The 22474-nt window shown below is 42.9% G+C and overlaps 4 protein-coding genes across 9 annotated transcripts; 2 read left to right on the top strand and 2 right to left on the bottom strand.

The window, feature by feature from the left end:
• The first annotated feature begins 865 nt into the window (after positions 1-865).
• Positions 866-3261, top strand: LOC108129953 (trypsin-1). Its single transcript, XM_017248269.3, has 4 exons — positions 866-1652; positions 1774-1960; positions 2016-2681; positions 2960-3261. Exons 1-4 carry the CDS (start codon positions 1556-1558, stop codon positions 3213-3215), a joined length of 1206 nt encoding a protein of 401 aa, XP_017103758.2. The 5' UTR covers positions 866-1555; the 3' UTR covers positions 3216-3261.
• A 127-nt stretch (positions 3262-3388) lies between these two features.
• On the bottom strand, positions 3389-16333 carry LOC108129952 (lysosome membrane protein 2). 2 transcript variants are annotated; one of them, XM_070281557.1, is made up of 7 exons: positions 16214-16333; positions 5511-5602; positions 4885-5397; positions 4477-4637; positions 4135-4415; positions 3960-4078; positions 3389-3895 (listed from the first exon to the last, which is right to left on the bottom strand). In XM_070281557.1, exons 2-7 carry the CDS (start codon positions 5574-5576, stop codon positions 3461-3463), a joined length of 1575 nt encoding a protein of 524 aa, XP_070137658.1. In that variant the 5' UTR covers positions 5577-5602; positions 16214-16333; the 3' UTR covers positions 3389-3460. The 2 variants fall into 2 exon arrangements, with proteins under 2 accessions (XP_070137658.1, XP_017103757.2); XM_017248268.3 differs by lacking the exon at positions 16214-16333 and adding an exon at positions 9985-10490.
• Positions 14547-15992, top strand: NPF (neuropeptide F). Of its 3 annotated transcripts, none has more exons than XM_070281564.1 (3): positions 14547-14626; positions 15389-15671; positions 15741-15992. In XM_070281564.1, the coding sequence occupies exons 2-3, from the start codon at positions 15393-15395 to the stop codon at positions 15753-15755; spliced, it is 294 nt and encodes a 97-aa protein (XP_070137665.1). In that variant the 5' UTR covers positions 14547-14626; positions 15389-15392; the 3' UTR covers positions 15756-15992. The 3 variants fall into 3 exon arrangements, with proteins under 3 accessions (XP_070137665.1, XP_017102842.2, XP_070137664.1); XM_017247353.3 differs by having other exon boundaries at positions 15723-15992; XM_070281563.1 differs by having other exon boundaries at positions 14554-14626; positions 15346-15671; positions 15723-15992.
• LOC108129983 (synaptic vesicle glycoprotein 2C-like) lies at positions 16274-22474 on the bottom strand. 3 transcript variants are annotated; one of them, XM_017248310.3, is made up of 7 exons: positions 22300-22474; positions 21918-22245; positions 21325-21861; positions 21106-21250; positions 20590-20995; positions 16475-16535; positions 16274-16410 (listed from the first exon to the last, which is right to left on the bottom strand). In XM_017248310.3, exons 1-6 carry the CDS (start codon positions 22331-22333, stop codon positions 16495-16497), a joined length of 1491 nt encoding a protein of 496 aa, XP_017103799.2. In that variant the 5' UTR covers positions 22334-22474; the 3' UTR covers positions 16274-16410; positions 16475-16494. The 3 variants fall into 3 exon arrangements, with proteins under 3 accessions (XP_017103799.2, XP_070137662.1, XP_070137661.1); XM_070281561.1 differs by lacking the exon at positions 22300-22474 and having other exon boundaries at positions 21325-21853; positions 21918-22015; XM_070281560.1 differs by lacking the exons at positions 16274-16410; positions 16475-16535 and having other exon boundaries at positions 20750-20995; positions 21084-21250.

The raw sequence follows: 22474 nt of genomic DNA, 5'->3' as shown, positions 1-22474 counted from the left end.
AGTGGCATGGCATTCACCTAGCCGCAATTAATGAGTAGCTAAGCTACATATATAGATTAGACCAGGTCCTAACTGCAAATGTATATCATACATAACGTGTCGGAGCACTCCAATGTTATAAGATCGCCCGGTTGCCACTGAAATATGCCGAAGTTCGCATTTAAATTAGATTAGATAATTGCCATCACGACTCTAATATCAAACTGCACCGAACTCTTATCTAACAAGCGTTTATAGCTCATTCCCTCCATCGAAATCGAATTCTCAGCCATTAATATATCGCTAGCAAGGGGTTGCATTGCATTTTATTTATAATCAAATAAATAAATAATTATGGTAATGACCCACATGTATGACTTAATTTAGCACTTACTGCTGCTTGAGTTAAATTTAATACAAAAATACGGTTTGCATGCAAACTGTCATTTGTCTGGAGGATTGTAATTAGTGTTTTGTTTAGCTATTACAACACAAGGAGTTTGTTTATCTAAATACTTGGATAACTATCATCATAGACTATATAGTCTAGTCTTCTTATATGGACTCTACTATAAAGGTAGTTTTTTAACTGCGAATGATTTCCCTCGAGTGAGCCAGACCAACTTACCCTTTTCTACTGCCAACTATGTTGCTGCCTGCTGCTGCTGCTGCTGTGGGGCTTTTGTTTGGCGGCCCCCTCGCTGCCTTTTCACTTTCGTTGCCAAAGCTTTTGTTGTTGGCGCGGGGGCATGCCACAACGCTGTCGACGCCAACTGAGGCTGAGGCTGAGGCTGATGCTGAGACTGAGGCTGCGGCGACGGCGCTGTAAACGAAACAGTAAACGGTAAATGTTTGCTGGCAAACCCGAGCAGAGCACAGTTGCATTTTGGCGCTCGTCCCCAGCGATTCGCACTCGCACCTGGCGCCAAATTTACATTTAAACCCAAATACCTGCCGCGCATGCGCACGCGCTAAACGGAAAGCAAAAGCAGCGACTACGAAAAAGAAAAGCAAGCTTAAGTGACCGTTAATAATAATAACCCGCCGCAGGCCTAGCCAGCCAGCCAGCATCTCAGCCAAGTGGTTATATAATCGAGAGTGGACCGGAGATTGGAGCTTCTGGTTGGGGCTCCCGACATAAACATTAACTAAAACGTAAACTCGAGCTTCTGCGCACATTTCGCGATGTCGACGCCGCCCATCCAGCGGACTAATTAGTGCGCAGCCGTGGAAAGAAACCAAAATTAAAGCTGGAAGACCTCGTTAATTATAATACTTGAGTCCGAACCTCAGAAAATAAAAAAAACAGACAAATTAAATAGCTCTTGGCCCAAAGTCGCGATTCCACCTCGGTTCCCAGTTAACAGTCCCCGGAAAACCCTCCGTTTCGCTTATTTGACAGTCGGCGTGAAAGTGAAAAGCATCTGGGCGCACCGGCAGCAGCAGGACACAGATACAGCATCGACGATAAAGAGATACAAAGATACATAGATACGGCCTGCTGTGGGTCAGTCATGCGCGCGATGAGCAGCTGAGCGGTTGAAATGCGCCAGCTGCCCGAGGAGCGGTCACCAAGATGATGAAGCCATCACGGCCACAAATAGCCAACACTTTGACCTTGAGTTGGCTGAGCCTGCTGCTTCTCCTGCCCACTTCCAGGCAATTTGAAACGGGTAAGTGAATTGTCTCAAAAATAGTAACCGCCCATCCATCATCCTAATGTTTTATTTTCTTCTAAGAACAAAGACTTTTAGATCATAATCTAATAAAAATATTAATTGAATTACCTCATAGACTGCGGCTGTCGTCCCGCCCGTCGTGGACCCCGGATCATAGCCGGAGCCACCACCAATGAAGGCCAGTTTCCCTGGCAAGCCTCGCTGGAGCTGCTCCATCCCTCCCTAGGCTTTCTAGGGCACTGGTGCGGAGCAGTACTCATCCACCAGTACTGGATACTCTCAGCAGCACACTGTGTTCACAAGTAAAGAATATACTCCATATATGTTGGGTTTTTTTAACCTTTATCCTTTCTCCAGTGATCTCTTTAATCTACCCATTCCCCCCCTTTGGACGGTGGTGCTGGGCGAGCACGATCGCGACGTCGAATCGGGCAACGAGCAGCGTATTCCCGTCGAGAAAATAGTGATGCATCATCGCTACCATAACTTCCGGCACGATGTGGTGCTGATGAAGCTCTCCAAGCCGGCGAATATCGCCAAAGCCTCTAACATCAGGCGCATCTGCTTACCCTTTATGCTGGCCGCGGAAGCCGCAGAGCCGGAACTCTCAGGATCCACCACTGACGAGGATGTGCTGAGCCAGCAACTGGAGCTGGAGGATGTGCCCGAAAAGATCGACAACTTCCTGCGTAGCGTCCAAAGCAGGCGGCGCTATCGAAATGTGACGGCTCCCAGCATGCGGGAGCTGATGAACATGAAGATCCTGAACAGGATGCGCCAGGCACTTGCCCAGCGTTCCCCGCGCAGTCTGAAGCGCTCCCGGAGACGCAATGACAAGCTAATGAAGCTGGGTCCAAGGACGGATCCGGAGGACTCCGCCGAGCAGAAGAACAAGGGAAACGAGGAGCCGCGCGAAATGGTTTTTGTGGACTGCGTGGCCACCGGCTGGGGGAAGGCCAACATCAGTGGGGACCTCTCAAACCAGCTGCTAAAAACACAGGTGCCCCTGCACCAGAATGGAAGGTGAGGTCACATAATACTACCGAAATAGGTTAAATAAATACAAAGTGGAAATGGTTTCCCCCGCGTCACACAATATTGCGAAATCATAAGAACATAAACACCTTTTAAGTATATTCCCCCTTATATGGTGTATAAATAAAAGGTGCGAATCACACCAAACATAAAGCTATGGAAGTGTGAAACCTCTATTGTTTTATGAGAATATATCAACACTCACTATTTCCATTGAGTCGATGTTCGAGTTTATTGACCTTTTCACGTTACCTTATCGTTCTCAGGTGCAAGGATGCGTACGGCAGCTTCGTCAACATTCACGGCGGACATCTGTGTGCCGGAAAGCTGAATGGAGAAGGTGGCACCTGCGTGGGCGACTCAGGCGGACCTTTGCAGTGCCGACTGAACCGGGACGGCCCTTGGATACTGGTGGGAGTGACCTCCTTCGGGTCTGGATGTGCCCTGGAGGGCTTCCCGGACGTCTACACCCGCACCTCATACTACATGAAATGGATCGAGGACACGATAGCCGCCCACTAAATACCCTTCACGCAGATTAAACAACTATTGACCTGTATTTATCGAGTGGAGACTCAACTGTACATTGCTTAATGTTAGACTTATTCTAGTTTTAGCCGTAATAATCGTTACCGTTAACTAGTACGTAGACAAGGACGTTCCCTAAGTTGTTTTCCAATGAGCACAATAATTTACACCCAATCTTAAGCCTATATATCACAGTGTTGTCCCTTTCTGAGTGTCTGAGGTAACTTCATCTCGGAGGTCTACGCTTTTGGGCCAAATAGGAGCTGGTGCTGCTCCTCCGACTCCAGTTGCAAGGAGCTGGGAATGGAGGTCTTTCGGAATCCGGCGCCCAAACTGATCACCTGCACTGTCGCGCCCAGTTCCGCTTGGTCCACTTTCTGGAATTGCTGTTTACTTGATGGCCAGAAGCAGAGCATTAGAGCGGCGCAAAGGTAGTAGATTCCGGCCATCATCATTCCCAGGGCAGCTGCCCATTCGATCAATGGGAAGCCCCACTTCATGCCGTGGATTAGGTATCGCAGGGGCCAGCAGTACTCATCGACGTTCAGGTCCACCCAGAGCAGTGGCAGGACCATGTTCTCGAAGGGCGTCATGTCGCGGTTAAAGCTCACCTTGCCCACCACCTGATTGGCCTGTAACCGCAGGTGGGTGCCGTGCATCGGCGCGCCAAGTTGCTAAAGAGATAATAAGTACTTTAGTTGGCTGAGGAGGGATTAAAGTCTAGAGAGGTTGACTCACTGGCTGCACCACAAAGTAGGAGGTCAAGCGGGACTCGTCCGGATTGAGGCCCTCGAAAGGTTCTAGCAGGCTGGGATCTCCATGCATGAAATGCGGATACGTAATGGCCAAGGGCATGCCTGAGATGGATCCACTCTTTAGTAAAAATTAGTATAGGAGTCTAAAAACTACTTACTGTAATAGCAAGGTGATACATTTCCCACACCCTTCTTCAAGCACTTGTTATTTTTGCAGAAGCACGAGGAGTTCGAGTCATCCACATGGCTGTCGAAAGCATCCGGGGGCATGGTGAATTGTAATCCATCCATGCCATTGTAGGTGACCGATTGGTTGAACTTGACATGCAAACGGCGGCAGAAGGTCCTTCGGTACAGGAAAAACTCATCGTTCTCGTCCATGTCCAGCGGGAAGAGAGTGCCATCATGACTGCCCCAAATCCGATTGCACATGGTACCGCTGAAGATATACCATTAAGGTTAACAAGCTGCAAGGGTATACTAGAGACTACAAAACCTACTTGGTCTCCTCATCGTACTGCCAGCGCTTGAAGCCTCGCTCATAATTGATACTGTCCACCGCGTAAGCCCGTGGAGCGTCCGGCAGTTTGATTCCGAACTTGTCCCTGGGCTCCGGCAAATTCATGTTGAAAACATTGCTCTCGTTGCCCTCGCGAAATAGCTAGAGTAATAGAAAATAAGTGGAAACTTTAGAAATCTGCGAGCTTGGGCCAAAAGTTCAGGGCCTATGGACCCTCTAACAGATTTCTAGGAAACTTAAGTATCTGACGAAGTAAAACTTCCATTGACGTCATTGGCCAAAAAATTTGTTGAAACTCGTAAACAAAAGTACCAATAAATTTCGCCAACTCAGGGTCTAACATATATGTGTCATTCCATTAAAGTTTAATACAAATTTCAAAACATACCTTTTCCATGATGCCAAAACTGGAAAAGTCGATCCAGCTGGGCACGAACCGGGCGGCCAACTGCACAAGGTTGTCCTCGTAGCCCCACAGGTACTCGTGCACGGTTAGCTTCAGCATGGGCTTAGCCTCCAGTTGCCGGGTCAGAGCTCCCAGTCCCAGGGAGGCGAACATCGAGAGACCCGAGGCCAAAGTGGTAATGCCCATCAGGGGAATATTGGGCGCCCGGACAGAGTCTACTTTGGGATCTCCGATGGACCGCTCTGGGGCAAAGATGTACTCCCTGCGGGGAGTGTAGGTGATGGTGTTGTTGGCCTCGTTGAGGGTCACGTTATGATTGCTGAGTACCTCCTTGTAGACGTACGGCCCCACCTCCTCGACCTTCAGCTTGGTGGCCCGCCCGGACATGAACTCCTCCACATTCGTGTAGTTGAACATGTAGACGTTGATGTAGACGTCCAAGGGAGGGAAGAGCCAGAGGGCGTAGATCAAGGTACCCGGCTTCAAAGTCAATTGCTGTCAAGATATTTACAAAAAGATATGATTATTGTCTCCAAAAAATCCCCTAGTCCGGAAATTTAATCGCGAACTTCCTTATACATAAATAAGAATATTGTAAGGGGACTTACCATATCCAGAATGCTCTGCACCGGGTCCGATATGAGGACTAGGGATCCGAAGAACAGCAGTGTCATCCCCAGAGCAGCGCTCCGCAGCAGCTCTGCAATAAATTAGATCAGTGGGTGAGTTATTGGTGCGTCGTCGGATGAAGTTGAACTGGTTTTGGGCGCAGTTCCAGTTTTTCCCCACGTGCCATTGACCTTGGCCGCATCGCGGACAGATTGGCCGAGATATCCGACCTACCTCAATGGCAGGAGCAGAAGTTGCAGCTCCCGAAAAAAAAACCGATGACGCTGTGCCTGCCAGACGATGACATGCCCAAAAATATATCCGAAGGGGTTCAATGAACGTTCTTCGATTTTGCAATTATAATACCCCAGGTGCACTCGAAAACATTTAACGAGTTCTGGGAACCGACTGTACCCCTACTTTGTGAAAAAAAACTTAATATGTCTGTAATTAAAAGGTTTATGGTCTTTACTAAAATATTTCTATAGTTTCCAACTGGTTTTGGCAAATCAGACACTTTTTAGCATAATGCTAATTCTTAAGGCTGAATATTTTAAAGAAATAAGTTTTAATTAAAATATATGAGTTTTTACAAAGTAATAAATTTATGAAAAGGAGTTGTTGATTCTTGGCCAAAATTAAATTCTTGTTATCAGTGATGGCTTTGAGTTTCATAAGGAATTGAATGTTGTAAACAGAGATATGTTTCTGAAGTCTGTTTACACGACTGCCGCTCCTAGAAAAGCCATAAAATTCAAGTCCGGCTGACCTTGTTTAGAATATTAATTAAAAGCGCGGAAGATGGGCGAGGCGGTGGAAACATATCAATCTAGGCTGCACTTCGCTTCACATTACTTCAAGTGAAATCACTCACTTTACGACCAAACTCGTTTATTCTCGCGACCCGACTCGAGGCTCACCTTCCGCCAAGATTATTGTCTTTGCGGGTGTGATAATTCACTTCCGTGCTCGAAAACACAAAAAATTTTAAAGGCTTTACATATCGTAGGCTCCCCCGGATCTCTCACGTGTGGGATGCCTGTGACCGATTTGGAGCGATCACGGCCACTTTACGGCTGCGAAGATACTCACTCGCCCATAAATCAAAACTCACAATCTTAGCCCATTTATCAGCAGAAGTGGCCTAATGAAATTCCCGCAATAAAAACAAAAGTTAGAGTAACACCATCAATTGTTTGCCCGGGCAATAGCGATTTCTGTGGAAATAGAAACCGAAAACGACGCCAAGATCAATGAACTGTCAAGCGGCTAACACGCCCCTCCAGCTTAACGCCAAATGGGTCGGTCGGTCGGTCGATCGGCTCAGATCGAAAAGCAAACAGCATAAACTCATTAACAATTTCGCTTTGGTGTCAATTTTGATGTCAGTAATAGGTTCAAGACTCCAAAATCAAAACAAAACGGCGATGATACACGACAAATTATGCACGACTTCGATGAAACCAGAAATCAAAACAAACTATTCATATATAACCAATGATGGCAAATACTAGATGTGCACAGTAAGAAATTTTTTTATTTAAAAATTGTTGGATAGGATTATCATTAAAATAAATTTGTTGCATATAAGATAGAATACAACATATACCTTGTCCATATAGGTACATATGTATCTCTATTTTATTGTTAAGAAATTAGTAAATCGTAGATATCTTTGCTGCCAAAATTAGCTTCTATTAGTTTTAATCAAATAAATAAATATCTACAAACTAGCATCTAAATAGCATAAATAATTTCTTCCGGTGCAGCCCTATATGCTCATACATATCCTTGCCTTGAATAAGTCTGGTTAAATTCCCGGCCTTTGAATGGGCCCAGCCTCGCCCATAAATTAGGTCGCTAACAAAGCGGCTCAAAATTATTCTGGTGCAATGGAGTGGCCAATGCCAAAATCATCGAGCCAAGTGGCCAGAGCCAACAAAGCCCTCCCAGCTGGCGGACACAGATTCGGAGCGTGTGCCTTGTGCAACAATTGCATTGCTCAAGCCAAGAGCCCCCAAAAAGTCGATTGAAAGATTTTGTCGAACATGAGACATGGACATGGATATAGAAAAAGATATATGTAGATATATATTTGACATATGGACATGGCATGAATGAAAGACGTCTCTTGTCTCAGTCTCGCCTCTCGATCGCCAGCAGCTGATTCAGTGAGCTGTGAACTTGTTTCTGACAAGCGAGCTGCCGGTGGGATGGGGAGGGGACGATACACATATCAGTTACTAAGCTGCCTCTGCAGCGGTCTGAAGTTCAAGTTCGGTGCAATTCGCCGGCACAATAAAAAAATTCAAAATACAAAAAAACCTGAAATTAAACAAATCTGAGCACAATTTCGAGTTTTTTTTGACAAGTAAGTCAAACCATCAAAAACGCTGACCCACTGAAGTCAAGAATGGATTTGTTTTGTTTTTCTGATGGAACACCTTCGGGGGTCGTCAGGTGTACTGTGCGACTGCCACACGGAGTGAGTGTGTGTGTGTGTGTGTGTGACTTCCGTCAGACGACAATAAATTAGGCAAATATGCTAACTGCGCCGGCAAGATTCGCTCTCGACGGGGCGTTCGTATCCGAAAGATACGACTGCGACTATCCGAACTGAGATCTGCTGTGCTGTTAACTGGCTAATTGTTGTTATGATGATGCGACAGCGATATTTGTTTGCCCGTTTGACTGCTCGGCCTGTGTTTGCCTGTGTTTAGCTAATGATTAATCCCACATCTGTTGCTATTTGCTGTTAATCATCGCCAAAACCAAAAACCCAAAACCCTTAAATAGTCGCAGTCAAAGTCGCAGTCTCGCTGGCAATTAGAGGCCCGCCAATAAGGAAAAGTAAATACATATGTAGCACCAAAAAGCGTCCCCGGTACCGGCAACAGCAACGGCACCAGGCTTACTACAACTTCCCCAATTCACTGGATCCCCTGCCTGAACCACCTGATCCGATTTGTTCGCCTTTTGAAACGGATACCCCCGCCGTCCGTCCGTATAGATGTCCGTACGTACATACATTGTTGTTACTGTTTTAGTTAATGCCCGTACAATAGCTGTTATTTGCATTGTTTAGCGAGCATTGAGCTGTAGATTGTATTGATTTATTGCAAACTGCGGCAAATTAGTTGGCTGGTTCCAAAGGAATTTCTGAGAGCTCGAGAGCCCCCCCTAAACGCAAGTCATGGATGACTTTGTTCAGTCATATATCGGCATCCCGTCCGGTCTGATATCAGAGTACACTAGCACTGAGCATCTTCTATCAAAATTTACAAGTGCTATATTGTTTGGGGGGGCCATCATGGCGTTCACCTTCAGTATTCCCACCGTATTTATGCTGATTGAAATCATCGAACTTCATGGTAAGGTAATACGTGACATTTTCAGTCACAACCGATTCATTTCAAATCTTAATTTATGCAAACTTAATTACACTACCGTCCAGATCCGTTAATACACATATCTCATGTCTATATATATATAACACATATTATACACGTACATCCGAAGACTAAACTTTGGAATGACTTGGCCGAATCGATCTAGCGATCTACTTACTTGAGTGACGGCTATTACAAGCGGATTACAATTAATTCAAAGTGACCCTAACCGAGTGGCCTACATGCCATCGTTCACATATCGTCTATGGCCAGTTTCGTAAATAGAACCAACCCTATACCCTTGGCAGCATCATTTAGTTTTATGTAAATCAGCGATCTGGTCGGCTTTTCTAAATTTCGGCTTTGAAAATATGTTAACTGCTTTGACCGACTGATTGCCAGGCCGGAACGTTGCCAAGCGGGGTAAACAAACATTTGGAGTCCCCCCACTAGAACGTGGGACTACTAATTAATACAATTTCGGATCAATATTTTTTTGTTTTCTGCTTATTTTAATTTTGCGGTTCTATATTTAGCCACTGGCTGACGTGCTGCCAAAAGACTTCTTTGGACTTTACGCGAACCGATTAGAATATAATATCTCGGGAAGAACTGGTCGCCTGGCTAGCTGGCTATCAGCCATTAATAAAATTGAATATCCACGCGTGTTGCCACCTGTCAGCCAGACCAATTTTAATTAGCATTCTAATTTCGGCTGGGAACAGGTGTGTGTGTGTGAGATTTAGTAACACTTTTTATAACTCTTTTTGATTAGCATTTTTGGCACGGGGCCTGATGCCTGGGGGGCTGGCTTATTGGGGGCCTGGGGGCTTGGGGAACTGGCATTTAAAAATACATTGCACCACTCCAGCCACATTTCGGCAATCTATTTGAGAGCAATTTAGGCGACTTGAGCGACTTGACTTTTGTGCAAGTTTTTTGTGTTTTTGACTATTTTATGATCGCGTGGGGCAGCTTCCCTTGGCAAGCTGGAAACTACGGCTCAAATCAACTTTTATGGGATTTTGGCTTTGACCAATGCGGACAATGGTCGGCACGGCCCAATTTGGACAGGTGTACTCACTTGCATTGCGCTGGTTTTTGTTGGTAAATAGTTTCATTTCAGCACCCCGAAAATATGCGACTCGGACTACAATCAATTTGATCGTTACTGCTCCCTGATGGTAAGCACTCGGCACTCGGATAGGCGGGGTTAGTGAGTGAGTGACTTAGTTATTTATTGATTTATGACGAAAATCAATTAATTCTTGGTTATTATTTATGGCCGCAAATTAAACTATTAACAGGTCGCGCACGATTTGGATTGAGGGCATTTGCATAGCACCCGTTTAATTTGTTTTGACGTTTATATAAATATGAATTTAATAATAAGTAAGCTTGATTTATTCCTGGCAAGTCAGGTGTTACTTTCAGCGACCCGTAAGTCCCTTTCCGTTTCGGTCCGTTGCTATCCGATTTAGCAATTTAGTAATGGGGATTTGTAAGTGACTCGGCCAGGGCTAGAATCACCGTTTTTGTCTCGAATCGAACTGATCTAGCACGCACTTCCTATTCTCACAAATTTTGACAGCTTAATGCGCCGATCTCGACTGCAGCGGGGATCTTTATATGGACTCTTGGGCCGATCTCCATCTCCGACTGGGCACGATCCGAGCCGGGCTCGGATCCAAGTCGCGCTGTCGGTCGGGTCGGCTAGCATCTCAACCTTTTCAGTACCCAATACCCAGTAACCGGTCCACATCCAAGCCTCTGTCTCTGCTCGGGCTTCGCTCGGCTAAAATCGTAGGAACCCAACAAAATTAAATGAAACTACGACCCACCTAAACTAATCGTCTGGTTGGTGCTACTTATGAACTCCCCACCCCATGATCCTCCCCAGAACTCCCCTATCTTGGGTTAGAGGGGTTCACCATTGTCTCGGGCCCAGGAGAATTATTATTTCATAAATTTAATAGCTCAAATGACTCTATTTAGACAAAGCTTTTTATCTTGGGCACACATCATACACGCACACGTGCCAGAGCCCTTTGAAAACTATTAATTCATATGCATGAGACTTGCTTGCAATTAAGATCCACTTCTTGACTCAATTATCTCCAGTCCAGATTCTTAGCAGCTAATAACGATTTGCTCTGGCAATTATCTGTCCACTATTTATCTGGTTCCTAATGGCAGATCAATACCGATCGCAAAGTCGGGGTCGGGAAATCTAATAATAGTACCAGTGAACAGACATCTGAAGCTGTCACATCCGCGCTGACCTATTTAGCTGCTATTCGCTGGAAACCGATCCCGAGCCAAGATCCATTAATGTCATCTCCAATTGCTCTTCCTGTCATACGCTTGTATGAGCCTCGCCATTTTCCATTTTTTATTGCCAACGACAATTGTCTGGGCTGGTATAAACTGTTGCTACCACGTACTTAACAGAATCCGGCGATCCCGAATGAACAATGAGTTTAAGGTTCCCGCTACTAAGTATCAGTTGGCATGTATGGAGCAATTTGTTGCTCTCCATGCTAATTGTTGTTTGTGCTTATGGCAGCAGGAAAGCGGCAGTCTGGGGCGGCAATTATGGCCCGGGGCATCCCAAAGTCCCATTCTGGGCTAGACTTTTAGCTTTTATGCTTTTAGCCGAAAGTTACGCGCGTGCGACTTCTATCTGGATTGTGGCCCGAATAAAAGCTTTCCGCGAAGAGCTGGAATAAAAACTTGCCATAAAACGACAGTTATATTATCATAGTTATATAAATATAAATATGCCTTAAATTTATTACCACATTGATGACATAAATGAAAGTAATAAATAGATTCAATGAGTTTGTTACAAAACATCTCAGCAGTCATCTGGTTTTAAATTAATTTACAATCAATAACTTGTTTATGGTTAAAATTAATTAAATTGTTCAGGTTTACGATAAAAATTTTAAATAAATGGTTCATATAAATAAAGCTCTTTTTTAGTCAGAACAATGCTAATGACAAATACGTCTTAAAAACACGAAAATATAACTTCCTCTGACGTACAATGCTTTGCTAGACAAATGGAAAAATTCACGTGGAATACCACGGATCTGACTAACCCCATTGAATATCGATCAATATTTGCCAGATTTACGAAAATAAACATAAAATGGCACGCAAATAGTTGCAAACTTTGTTATTAAGCTGTGAAATTTTGAGCCACAATTATCGTTTCGTTGCCAATGAGGAAGGTAATTGTTTGGTGGCCATCCAGCTCCAAGGCCGGGAAAGCCCAAAAAGAGGAACGAAACAAATGTATATATTCTTTAGAAACAATGCAAACGGCTCTCAAGACTATTCCGCATTAATCGCCCACTTAACCCAGGCAACTTCTAACGAGCTTCAAGGGGCAGCGGATCATCGAATTTTGTTAGAGTTCAATTGTTATAATCTACGCAAACAATGACAAGTGCAAGTTCTCGAAACTGCACAAAAATCTCATAAAATTCACAAAAAACGCTCACTTTCGAAATTAGGGGCTGGCATGCGAATATTATTTTGTGCCAATATTTTGTGCCTACTGACATGAACCCGGGCCCCGGCAAGGGGAAGACCCGGGCATGCGATCGGAAAGCGGCATCCCCACGCTCAAAATTATAACTGTACGGAAAACTAGTCACTTTAGTGCCACTTTATTGCCGGTTCCACCCAAAAGTATTGTCCGAGGAAGCGGGTAACTTCGTGACGATGCCGTATTAGCACATGGAAAGGTGACAAAAGCGCTCCGGACAGAACAATGGAGTGCATATACGAGGGCCCGCTAGAAAGCTGGACAGTTGAATTGACCCGGTCTTGGCAGGCAGCTGCCATCACGAAACACGAATCGAGCTTGGACATCCTTGAACCAGATCAGGGGTTTTTCCCCACCAGCAAACAAAGTCTACACTCTAGACTCTAGACAATGGTGGACCTTTTGAATTTTATTAGCATATGTTAAATTGCTCATACGTCACGTTGGCTTCCATAAACAAATTTTCCGCATCTTGAGTGCCGAAAATAATCACTTCCTATTAAGCGGTAGTTAATCAAAAATTACGCATGTCTGGCCAGAATTTATTGCACAGATCTGCGTACATTGGGCCAAGGTTAAGATGCCACTGAATGTCACTCATACAACACGTTATTTCCATATAGAATTTTCCATGCCTTTAATTCTAAAAAAAAAGACGTTACGTTTCTAAATAAATCCAAATTCATTTGAAATCGGCCTATAGTAGAAATCGACTGTAGTTTTCAAGACATTTTATTGGTTTAAGATTATATATAATATAAAAACTTTCTTACAATGTAAGACCATTTAAAAGGAGATTACGGAATAATAATAATCTGCAATTCGTTTGAATTTCCCCAAGCTTTAAGGGACTTTAGCCAGACTTTATCCATGTTCGCCAAATGGATGTTATAATTAAATACCGAACGGAAGGCAAGCATAGTGGGGAGTGCCCAGAGCCACTAATCGCCAATTATTAATAAGAGCGCTCGATATCAGCTACCTGGTAATGGAATTGAAACTGGAGCTGGATCGGGGAACCAACAATGAGGAACCAACAATGTTGGACGCCAATTAGATTTAAATATAAAACGTTCCGCCCGACTCAAGCAAATAGAGAACTAGTTTAATTGAAGCGATAATCGCAACAAAAACAACCCCACTAATGGCCCACTATGGGTCAGAGAACGGAGACGATGACAAAAAAACCAGCCGGTAAGTAATGGGGCTTTGTGGCTAATTAGTTAGAACGTTTATTACAAATATTAAGTTAATAACCATCCAGAAGAACACGATCTCTATGATGTCACGTTGTGTTGGGGAAAGCGTATTACGTATACGCACTGGTGTAATGGCCGCATATGAGCCAAACAGATTACAGAATCGAAACAATTGGTAGTCGGATTGCCTAACCGGCATGACCCCAAATTAAATAACTATGCAAAGTCGAGCAGCCCATTTAATACCCCAGCACAATCAGCGACGCCAGACTCTAAGCCCGCGGTTATTAAACAATAATCAAAATATTATAATTAATGATACTGTTGCCAACTCTGACGCCAGGAACGAATGCGGAATCGGAATCGAAATACGGAGGAGGAATGCAGTCCCGCTAGGCCGTTGAGCACATAAATCAGTTCTAGCCACATTCATTCATTCAGGTGGGGTAGCCGCAGCCCGGTTGGGGCACTAAGCCTTCTTATCAAAAAATTTGTCATTTATTCCGCCATGCATAATTCTGCTCCTGATAGCCATCCGCGATTTCAGATATCTCGTTAGCCAACTGTCACTATTTGTTAGCTTGGCCCAATCTCCGTTTAAATTTCCATTCCGAGTTTCCATCTCCGATCCGTGTTCCCCATTTCCCACACCAACGCACCCGAGGACGTCCCATTCCGCTCCAGCTGCTGCAAAAGTTCCAGCCTCGCGACATAATTAGCCTGCATATGAAAATATTTTAGAGGCTTCATCCGGAGTTCGGGTTGCTTCGTTCTTCCAACTTCCGCTCGCCTACGCTCGGCATTTCGGGCTAAAAGTGGGTGGCCATATCCTCCAGCTAGCAGCTCCTATAAATACCTGTTGTCAATGGCATTTGGCCAACATTTATTCGCGGTTGCGTCTGCTGATTAAACAACCACCCGGGTCCAGTTGCTCAATCGCTCAGTTTGCCAAATACTCACTTTTTGACCAGGTAAGCAGTGTTCAGGATTTATAAGCCCTAAACGATGAGTCACCCAAGTTAGTTGCACAATTATCAACAGCTATAGCTTTTAGCCTGGCAAATGTTTAACAACATTATCGGTTCTCAGAACTATTCCGCTGATCGAACTACAGTGACTCATTTCTACATCCTTTTGTGCCGTCGACTTGACCTTTGCTAGAAGCCAAGTTGCTTGTAATATACTTAATTATCGGTTAAGTGGAAGTATTAGCCACTTGCGTCAGTCCCGCCCGAAAATCATTGACCGGCGCCCATCTATGAGCGCTGGCAATTAAAATGGGATTGTCGGATCATTTAGTTCAGATCCCGCAAATTAGCATATGCGATTACTGGCTATTAAGTGTGGCCCTACTAAGACCCAGACCCCTATATAGGACCTCTAGCGATACAATATACTAATTGTGTAATTATTGAATCATATTTTTTTATGATCGAATATATTAAAAACAAATCAAGGGTGATTTTTCCTCTGGAAAACTACGTTTAGAGACCGACGCAAATTGAAAATTGTTTAAGACATTATTAGTATTTTAAGTATTTGCATATTCTTAGTGCAAATAACTAAATGCATCAAAGAGCAGTTTCTAATTTATTCATAAACATCTAGTCTAGTACATATTTAAACAGCAGTATGTATGCAAATATCTTGGGTTCCGTGAACTTAAATTGATCGGCTTTTACACTATTAGCTTCAAGGTTTTCTAAACGATTTGAATTTCTCATTAACGGCAGCACCATGTGCCACACAATGCGTTGCATTCTGATCGTCTGCGTGGCCGTCGCCCTCCTTGCCGCCGGATGCAGTGTGGAGGCCTCCAACTCCCGGCCGCCCCGCAAGAACGACGTAAACACCATGGCGGATGCGTACAAATTCCTCCAGGATCTGGACACCTACTACGGAGACAGGGCCCGAGTTCGATTCGGAAAGCGTGGAAATCTAATGGAACTCCTGCGAAATCGCGAGATCGAAAATAACTTCAACTTGGGCAAAGGTGTCAACAGTGGCGGAGAATTGGTAACAAGTGACTAATTAAATATTGACGGAAAATATAGCTGTATCCGGCAGATCCGCGCCTTGGATGAGGAGGAGGTCTTCTAATGGAAAAATCGAGGCGACCACGGCAACGTCCAACACTCATGTTTATAATTATTAGCATACGTACCTTTGTTGAGCTTATGTTTTGGGGCAATAGTTTAACTATATGGGGGTGTACTTTGTAGTTGCAACTGCATAACAAATGCTTAAATAGTCTTGATGTTAATTAAATAAATGAAAAAATATCCAAATAATCGTTTTTGTGATGTTACAATATAAATAAAAAGTGCAATGATCAAATAGTTGTGTTTCTTTTCGAAAAATATTCAATTTTCGATGAAATTGGGGATTTACTTGTTAGTAACACTATTCATAATTTTTCCATACAGGCTTAAAATTATAGAATCATGAAATTAAAAAAAAAAATAAACTCTATAAAAGCTTTTTGTATGGGTCACTGAGTGCTGAGTCCTAAGTTTAATTTATTTATACTCCACTTGTTACCTAAATATAGTACCTACCTTTCTCTGAAATAGATCATTAAATCTTGGGGTTCCCGAACTCTGGACAAGCTTAACTAGGGAGAATTTTCGGGTTCAGTATATATAAGACATAAACTTTAAGTTCTCCTACAAAAAAATAACATTTCCTTTTAAAAAGCAATTCTCTTTTGCTTGTCATTGTCAAGATTTTGCAGTCTACTTCTCGGCATATTCATCTATTACAAAATAAAATTCTAAAAATATTTATAAAAGTAATGTTAATTTCTAAAAATAGCTCACCTTGAAGAATAACGTATCTTTTAGAACCTGAACGGTAAGTAGCTTTCAAAGCAAGCGGCAACTAAAAATAATTTTTTGTTAATATATGTATAAAAAATGGGAAGTAAACTTTTTTGCCACTATCAGAAGCCGACTTATACATACTAATATATACTCTTGCAGTTATTTTCCGGAACCATCATTTAGTTTTGAATTCTTAAAAACCGTCTACTTGCCAAAAGCCAACAGAAAATGTGACAAAAAATTTAAAAATATGTTTTTCCTAATGTATATTTACAAAGAAGTGACAAATTCACAAATCGATTAAGGTATTCCTTGTAAGAATCGGATGAATTTTGGCAAAGTTATAGCCTTTAATGTAAGCCCATACACTTTTAATTGTAAGTCCCATTTATTTGCCCACTTTTGAAGAGTCTCCCCCAAAAAATTTGTCCCAAATTCTTTTAGAAATCTTTCTCGTAATTTACATGCAGATTGGTAAAGAATCGGATAAAAAATATACTAAGTATATTTGGCAAAGTCAATGCCTTATAATCATCCTTAAAGTAAAGTCCCTATAAGATTGAATGAATTTCTGCAAGTGGATCAGTGGCGGATTTAAGGATAAAGGCCCAGTGGGCAAAATTTTTTCAGGGTACATTGAAGGGTATTTTGAAGGGTACAGCCCAGAAAATTTGACAAAAAATCTTAAAAATATTTTGTTCCCAGATTTTGATGCAGATTTATGAAGAATCGATCCACAAATCGTTTAAGGTATTCCGTTCAAGAATCGGATGAATATTTCCTAAGATATGGCCTTCGCAGTGGGTCATATGGGGCTCCCCATGCATTTTGCACATTTTGAAGGGGACAGCCCAGAAAATTTGACAAAATATCTTAAAAATATGTTGTTCCCATATTTTGATGCAGATTTATGGAGGATCGATCCACAAATCGTTTAAAGTATTCCGCTCAAGAATCGGATAAATATTTCCTAAGATATGGCCTTCGCAGTGGGTCATATGGGGCTCCCCATGCATTTTGCACATTTTGAAGGGGACAGCCCAGAAAATTTGACAAAAAATCTTAAAAATATTTTGTTCCCAGAATTTGATGCAGATTTACGGAGAATCGATCCACAAATCGTTTAAAGTATTCCGCTCAAGAATCGGATAAATATTTCCTAAGATATGGCCTTCGCAGTGGGTCATATGGGGCTCCCCATGCATTTTGCACATTTTGAAGGGGACAGCCCAGAAAATTTGACAAAAAATCTTAAAAATATTTTGTTCCCAGATTTTGATGCAGATTTATGAAGAATCGATCCACAAATCGTTTAAGGTATTCCGTTCAAGAATCGGATGAATATTTCCTAAGATATGGCCTTCGCAGTGGGTCATATGGGGCTCCCCATGCATTTTGCACATTTTGAAGGGGACAGCCCAGAAAATTTGACAAAAAATCTTTAAAATATTTTGTTCCCAAATTTTGATGCAGATTTATGAAGAATCGATCCACAAATCGTTTAAGGTATTCCGTTCAAGAATCGGATGAATATTTCCTAAGATATGGCCTTCGCAGTGGGTCATATGGGGCTCCCCATGCATTTTGCACATTTTGAAGGGGACAGCCCAAAAAATTTGACAAAAAATCTTTAAAATATTTTGTTCCCAGATTTTGATGCAGATTTATGGAGGATCGATCCACAAATCGTTTAAAGTATTCCGCTCAAGAATCGGATGAATATTTCCTAAGATATGGCCTTCGCAGTGGGTCATATGGGGCTCCCCATGCATTCTGCACATTTTGAAGGGGACAGCCCAGAAAATTTGACAAAAAGTCTTAAAAATATTTTGTTCCCAGATTTTGATGCAGATTTATGAAGAATCGATCCACAAATCGTTTAAGGTATTCCGTTCAAGAATCGGATGAATATTTCCTAAGATATGGCCTTCGCAGTGGGTCATATGGGGCTCCCCATGCATTTTGCACATTTTGAAGGGGACAGCCCAGAAAATTTGACAAAAAATCTTTAAAATATTTTGTTCCCAAATTTTGATGCAGATTTATGAAGAATCGATCCACAAATCGTTTAAGGTATTCCGTTCAAGAATCGGATGAATATTTCCTAAGATATGGCCTTCGCAGTGGGTCATATGGGGCTCCCCATGCATTTTGCACATTTTGAAGGGGACAGCCCAAAAAATTTGACAAAAAATCTTTAAAATATTTTGTTCCCAGATTTTGATGCAGATTTATGGAGGATCGATCCACAAATCGTTTAAAGTATTCCGCTCAAGAATCGGATGAATATTTCCTAAGATATGGCCTTCGCAGTGGGTCATATGGGGCTCCCCATGCATTTTGCACATTTTGAAGGGGACAGCCCAGAAAATTTGACAAAAAATCTTAAAAATATTTTGTTCCCAGATTTTGATGCAGATTTATGAAGAATCGATCCACAAATCGTTTAAGGTATTCCGTTCAAGAATCGGATGAATATTTCCTAAGATATGGCCTTCGCAGTGGGTCATGTGGGGCTCCCCATGCATTTTGCACATTTTAAAGGGGACAGCCCAGAAAATTTGACAAAAAATCTTTAAAATATTTTGTTCCCAAATTTTGATGCAGATTTATGAAGAATCGATCCACAAATCGTTTAAGGTATTCCGTTCAAGAATCGGATGAATATTTCCTAAGATATGGCCTTCGCAGTGGGTCATATGGGGCTCCCCATGCATTTTGCACATTTTGAAGGGGACAGCCCAAAAACTTTGACAATAAATCTTTAAAATATTTTGTTCCCAGATTTTGATGCAGATTTATGGAGGATCGATCCACAAATCGTTTAAAGTATTCCGCTCAAGAATCGGACGAATATTTCCTAAGATATGGCCTTCGCAGTGGGTCATATGGGGCTCCCCATGCATTCTGCACATTTTGAAGGGGACAGCCCAGAAAATTTGACAAAAAGTCTTAAAAATATTTTGTTCCCAGATTTTGATGCAGATTTATGAAGAATCGATCCACAAATCGTTTAAGGTATTCCGTTCAAGAATCGGATGAATATTTCCTAAGATATGGCCTTCGCAGTGGGTCATATGGGGCTCCCCATGCATTTTGCACATTTTGAAGGGGACAGCCCAGAAAATTTGACAAAAAATCTTAAAAATATTTTGTTCCCAGATTTTGATGCAGATTTATGGAGAATCGATCTACAAATCGTTAAAGGTATTCCGTTCAAGAATCGGATGAATATTTCCTAAGATATGGCCTTCGCAGTGGGTCATATGGGGCTCCCCATGCATTTTGCACATTTTGAAGGGGACAGCCCAGAAAATTTGACAAAAAATCTTAAAAATATTTTGTTCCCAGATTTTGATGCAGATTTATGGAGAATCGATCCACAAATCGTTTAAAGTATTCCGCTCAAGAATCGGATAAATATTTCCTAAGATATGGCCTTCGCAGTGGGTCATATGGGGCTCCCCATGCATTTTGCACATTTTGAAGGGGACAGAAAATTTGACAAAAAATCTTAAAAATATTTTGTTCCCAGATTTTGATGCAGATTTATGGAGAATCGATCCACAAATCGTTTAAAGTATTCCGCTCAAGAATCGGATAAATATTTCCTAAGATATGGCCTTCGCAGTGGGTCATATGGGGCTCCCCATGCATTTTGCACATTTTGAAGGGGACAGAAAATTTGACAAAAAATCTTAAAAATATTTTGTTCCCAGATTTTGATGAAGATTTATGAAGAATCGATCCACAAATCGTTTAAAGTATTCCGCTCAAGAATCGGATAAATATTTCCTAAGATATGGCCTTCGCAGTGGGTCATATGGGGCTCCCCATGCATTTTGCACATTTTGAAGAGGACAGCCCAGAAAATTTGACAAAAAATCTTTAAAATATTTTGTTCCCAGATTTTGATGCAGATTTGTGGAAAAGAAATCGAAGGTGTAACTTTCAGCACTAGGGGCCCTGAAAGCCTTTCGTCGGGGGGGCCCAGTGGGCAAGCGCGCCTTTGCCCACCTGTTAAATCCGCCACTGATGTGGATATATAAAGCTTGTGGAATTAGTCCACATTAGCTTCTGATAAAGCAAATAAGTTTTAATAAATATCTTACCCAGGGGCATGATGGAGATCAGTAACAGATATTGCGCGCAGTAGTGATGGATGAACATTCCGGTTGTAATTGTGCCCACCACTGCGCCACACCGAGCCCACATCAGGCAGATGCACATTGCCTTGGCGCGAAGGTAGGTGGGCACGTCCTCCAGAAGAGCGCCACCTAGCAAACTTAGTACCACCCCAGGCAAGCCCAAAAGCAGGATGCATGTGACGAGCTGCAGCCAACTGGTCAGCACGAAGACCAACAAGCACCCGCTCGTCGAGGTGATCAGGATGCTGACTATAAAAATCCACCTTCTGGGGACTTTACAAAGCAACAACCAGCAAAGATTGTACATCAAAACGTTGAGGGCGCCCATAACGAAAGAGTCGTTGAAGCCCTTGAAATCGTCGTTGCAGATCTATTTAAGACAAGGAGCATTATAAAACAGTGGTTATTCTACTTATTAATATTAAAATTTCATGGGTTTTAGTTATGTATGTATTTACTTATTTGGAAGGAGTTGCCTACCACTTCAAGGTCTTTTTCGGGCTCCAAAATCAAGCCCAGGTCGGGTACGAAAAGTATCTGGCATAAGGACATGCCACTCTTGTCACCTCTGCGCATGTTGGCGCGATTCCGCATGGCTGTGTACCAAATTCCTAGGCCGTTGGTTCTGCGGTATTGAGGAAGGGGTGAGTGCACGCAACAAATCCAACAAGTTCCCAATTTTTAACCCAAAACACTCACATCATGCCCGAGATAAACATAACCAAGCAGGCGCTTATCAAATTCCCTAAATAGGGTTTCCGGAACAAGGGCATCGCGTCACTCACCATCGCCCGTAGGATATGTTGATCCGACTTTTGACGCTTTACCTGCGCAAAGTTCTGAAAACTGTGTAGCTGGACAATTTGCTCTGGTGTAAGAGGACGCCCAGTGTTTTTCATAGAGATCCACTCCACCACTTTTAGACCCTTATGGGTGTCACCGATCATGAAGAGGAACTTGGGGCTCTCTGGCATAAACAGTAGCAGGATTAAGGCAATTATTCCGGGCAAGACGTAAACGCAGCCCAACATTCGCCAGGGCCGCCAGACCAGACTGCCCACTAATTGCACCTCAAAATCAATATGTCCTGACGTGAGAAAAAGTGTCGCCATTCCTGGGCAAAACATCATGGCAAAGCCGGTGAACATGAACATATGGGTGATGACACGAGACAGGAGCGCCCTGGGGAAGAACTCGGACAGGTAGGTGACCGCTACGAAGCTTGGACCTGCCACACTAGTCCGAGGTAGGAAAGTCCGCAATACGCTACTATCCATAAACCTCATACTTACAAAACTCCAGTAAAAAATCTCATAAGGAAGAAGCAGGGGAAGTTGACCATAAACATCGAGGTAATCGAGCACACGGTGCTCATGGTGATTGTCCGCAACAGAGTCCAGCGTCGTCCCTTCTTGTCGGTGATGTAGCCCCAGAAGTAAGAGGAACAAATGATGCCCATTAAGGTGGCGGCCGTCAATGCAGCCATTTGCATCTGTGTCATACGCATATCACACACTGATGCTGGAGCGACTACACCCGACATGCCCATTGTTTCCGTAAAGGTCAGCATCTGGAGCAGGCCGAGAGTCAGCAGGGCGAACAGATGCACCTTGCCGAATCCTGTCCGATTGTCGTTATTTAAAAGTTTTAAGTAGATTAAGGATTGTTAGTTACCGATCTGCTCCATGACTCGATCAAAATTTTCCATCCTCCGTGTCCTTGTAGTAGATTGCTACCTAATTGAGAATTTTTTTCGTGTGTTTTCGCTATTTTTGACAAAAATGTCAGTGCCAACCACTCCTAATCCATTAACACTTCTGTGTAGCCCAAAGAAAATGAATTTCTTAAT

Source organism: Drosophila bipectinata, chromosome 3R (genome assembly GCF_030179905.1).
Source record: "Drosophila bipectinata strain 14024-0381.07 chromosome 3R, DbipHiC1v2, whole genome shotgun sequence".
NCBI classification, from domain to species: domain Eukaryota; kingdom Metazoa; phylum Arthropoda; class Insecta; order Diptera; family Drosophilidae; genus Drosophila; species Drosophila bipectinata.
The sequence above is the reverse complement of the archived record's forward strand: the minus strand, read 5'-3'. Positions and strand labels throughout refer to the sequence as shown.

What these genes read in the sequence shown, in the direction of transcription:
- LOC108129952 (XM_017248268.3), bottom strand. Translation starts at nt 10,021, where the DNA reads ATGAAACTATTTACCAACAAAAACCAGCGCAATGCAA. An exon ending in TGCAGAGCATTCTGGATATG is followed by an intron (nt 5,398 to 5,510) that starts GTAAGTCCCCTT and finishes ATATCTTGACAG; the next exon opens with CAATTGACTTTGAAGCCGGG. An exon ending in CAGTACGATGAGGAGACCAA is followed by an intron (nt 4,416 to 4,476) that starts GTAGGTTTTGTA and finishes GTATATCTTCAG; the next exon opens with CGGTACCATGTGCAATCGGA.
- LOC108129983 (XM_017248310.3), bottom strand. Translation starts at nt 22,333, where the DNA reads ATGGAAAATTTTGATCGAGTCATGGAGCAGATCG. An exon ending in AGATTTTTTACTGGAGTTTT is followed by an intron (nt 21,862 to 21,917) that starts GTAAGTATGAGG and finishes ACCTCGGACTAG; the next exon opens with TGTGGCAGGTCCAAGCTTCG. An exon ending in GATCTCCATCATGCCCCTGG is followed by an intron (nt 16,536 to 20,589) that starts GTAAGATATTTA and finishes AATTATTTTTAG; the next exon opens with TTGCCGCTTGCTTTGAAAGC.
- NPF (XM_017247353.3), top strand. Translation starts at nt 15,393, where the DNA reads ATGTGCCACACAATGCGTTGCATTCTGATCGTCTGCGTGGCCGTCGCC. An exon ending in TCAACAGTGGCGGAGAATTG is followed by an intron (nt 15,672 to 15,722) that starts GTAACAAGTGAC and finishes TGTATCCGGCAG; the next exon opens with ATCCGCGCCTTGGATGAGGA.
- LOC108129953 (XM_017248269.3), top strand. Translation starts at nt 1,556, where the DNA reads ATGATGAAGCCATCACGGCCACAAATAGCCAACACTTTGACCTTGAGT. An exon ending in TTCCAGGCAATTTGAAACGG is followed by an intron (nt 1,653 to 1,773) that starts GTAAGTGAATTG and finishes ATTACCTCATAG; the next exon opens with ACTGCGGCTGTCGTCCCGCC. An exon ending in GCAGCACACTGTGTTCACAA is followed by an intron (nt 1,961 to 2,015) that starts GTAAAGAATATA and finishes TCCTTTCTCCAG; the next exon opens with TGATCTCTTTAATCTACCCA.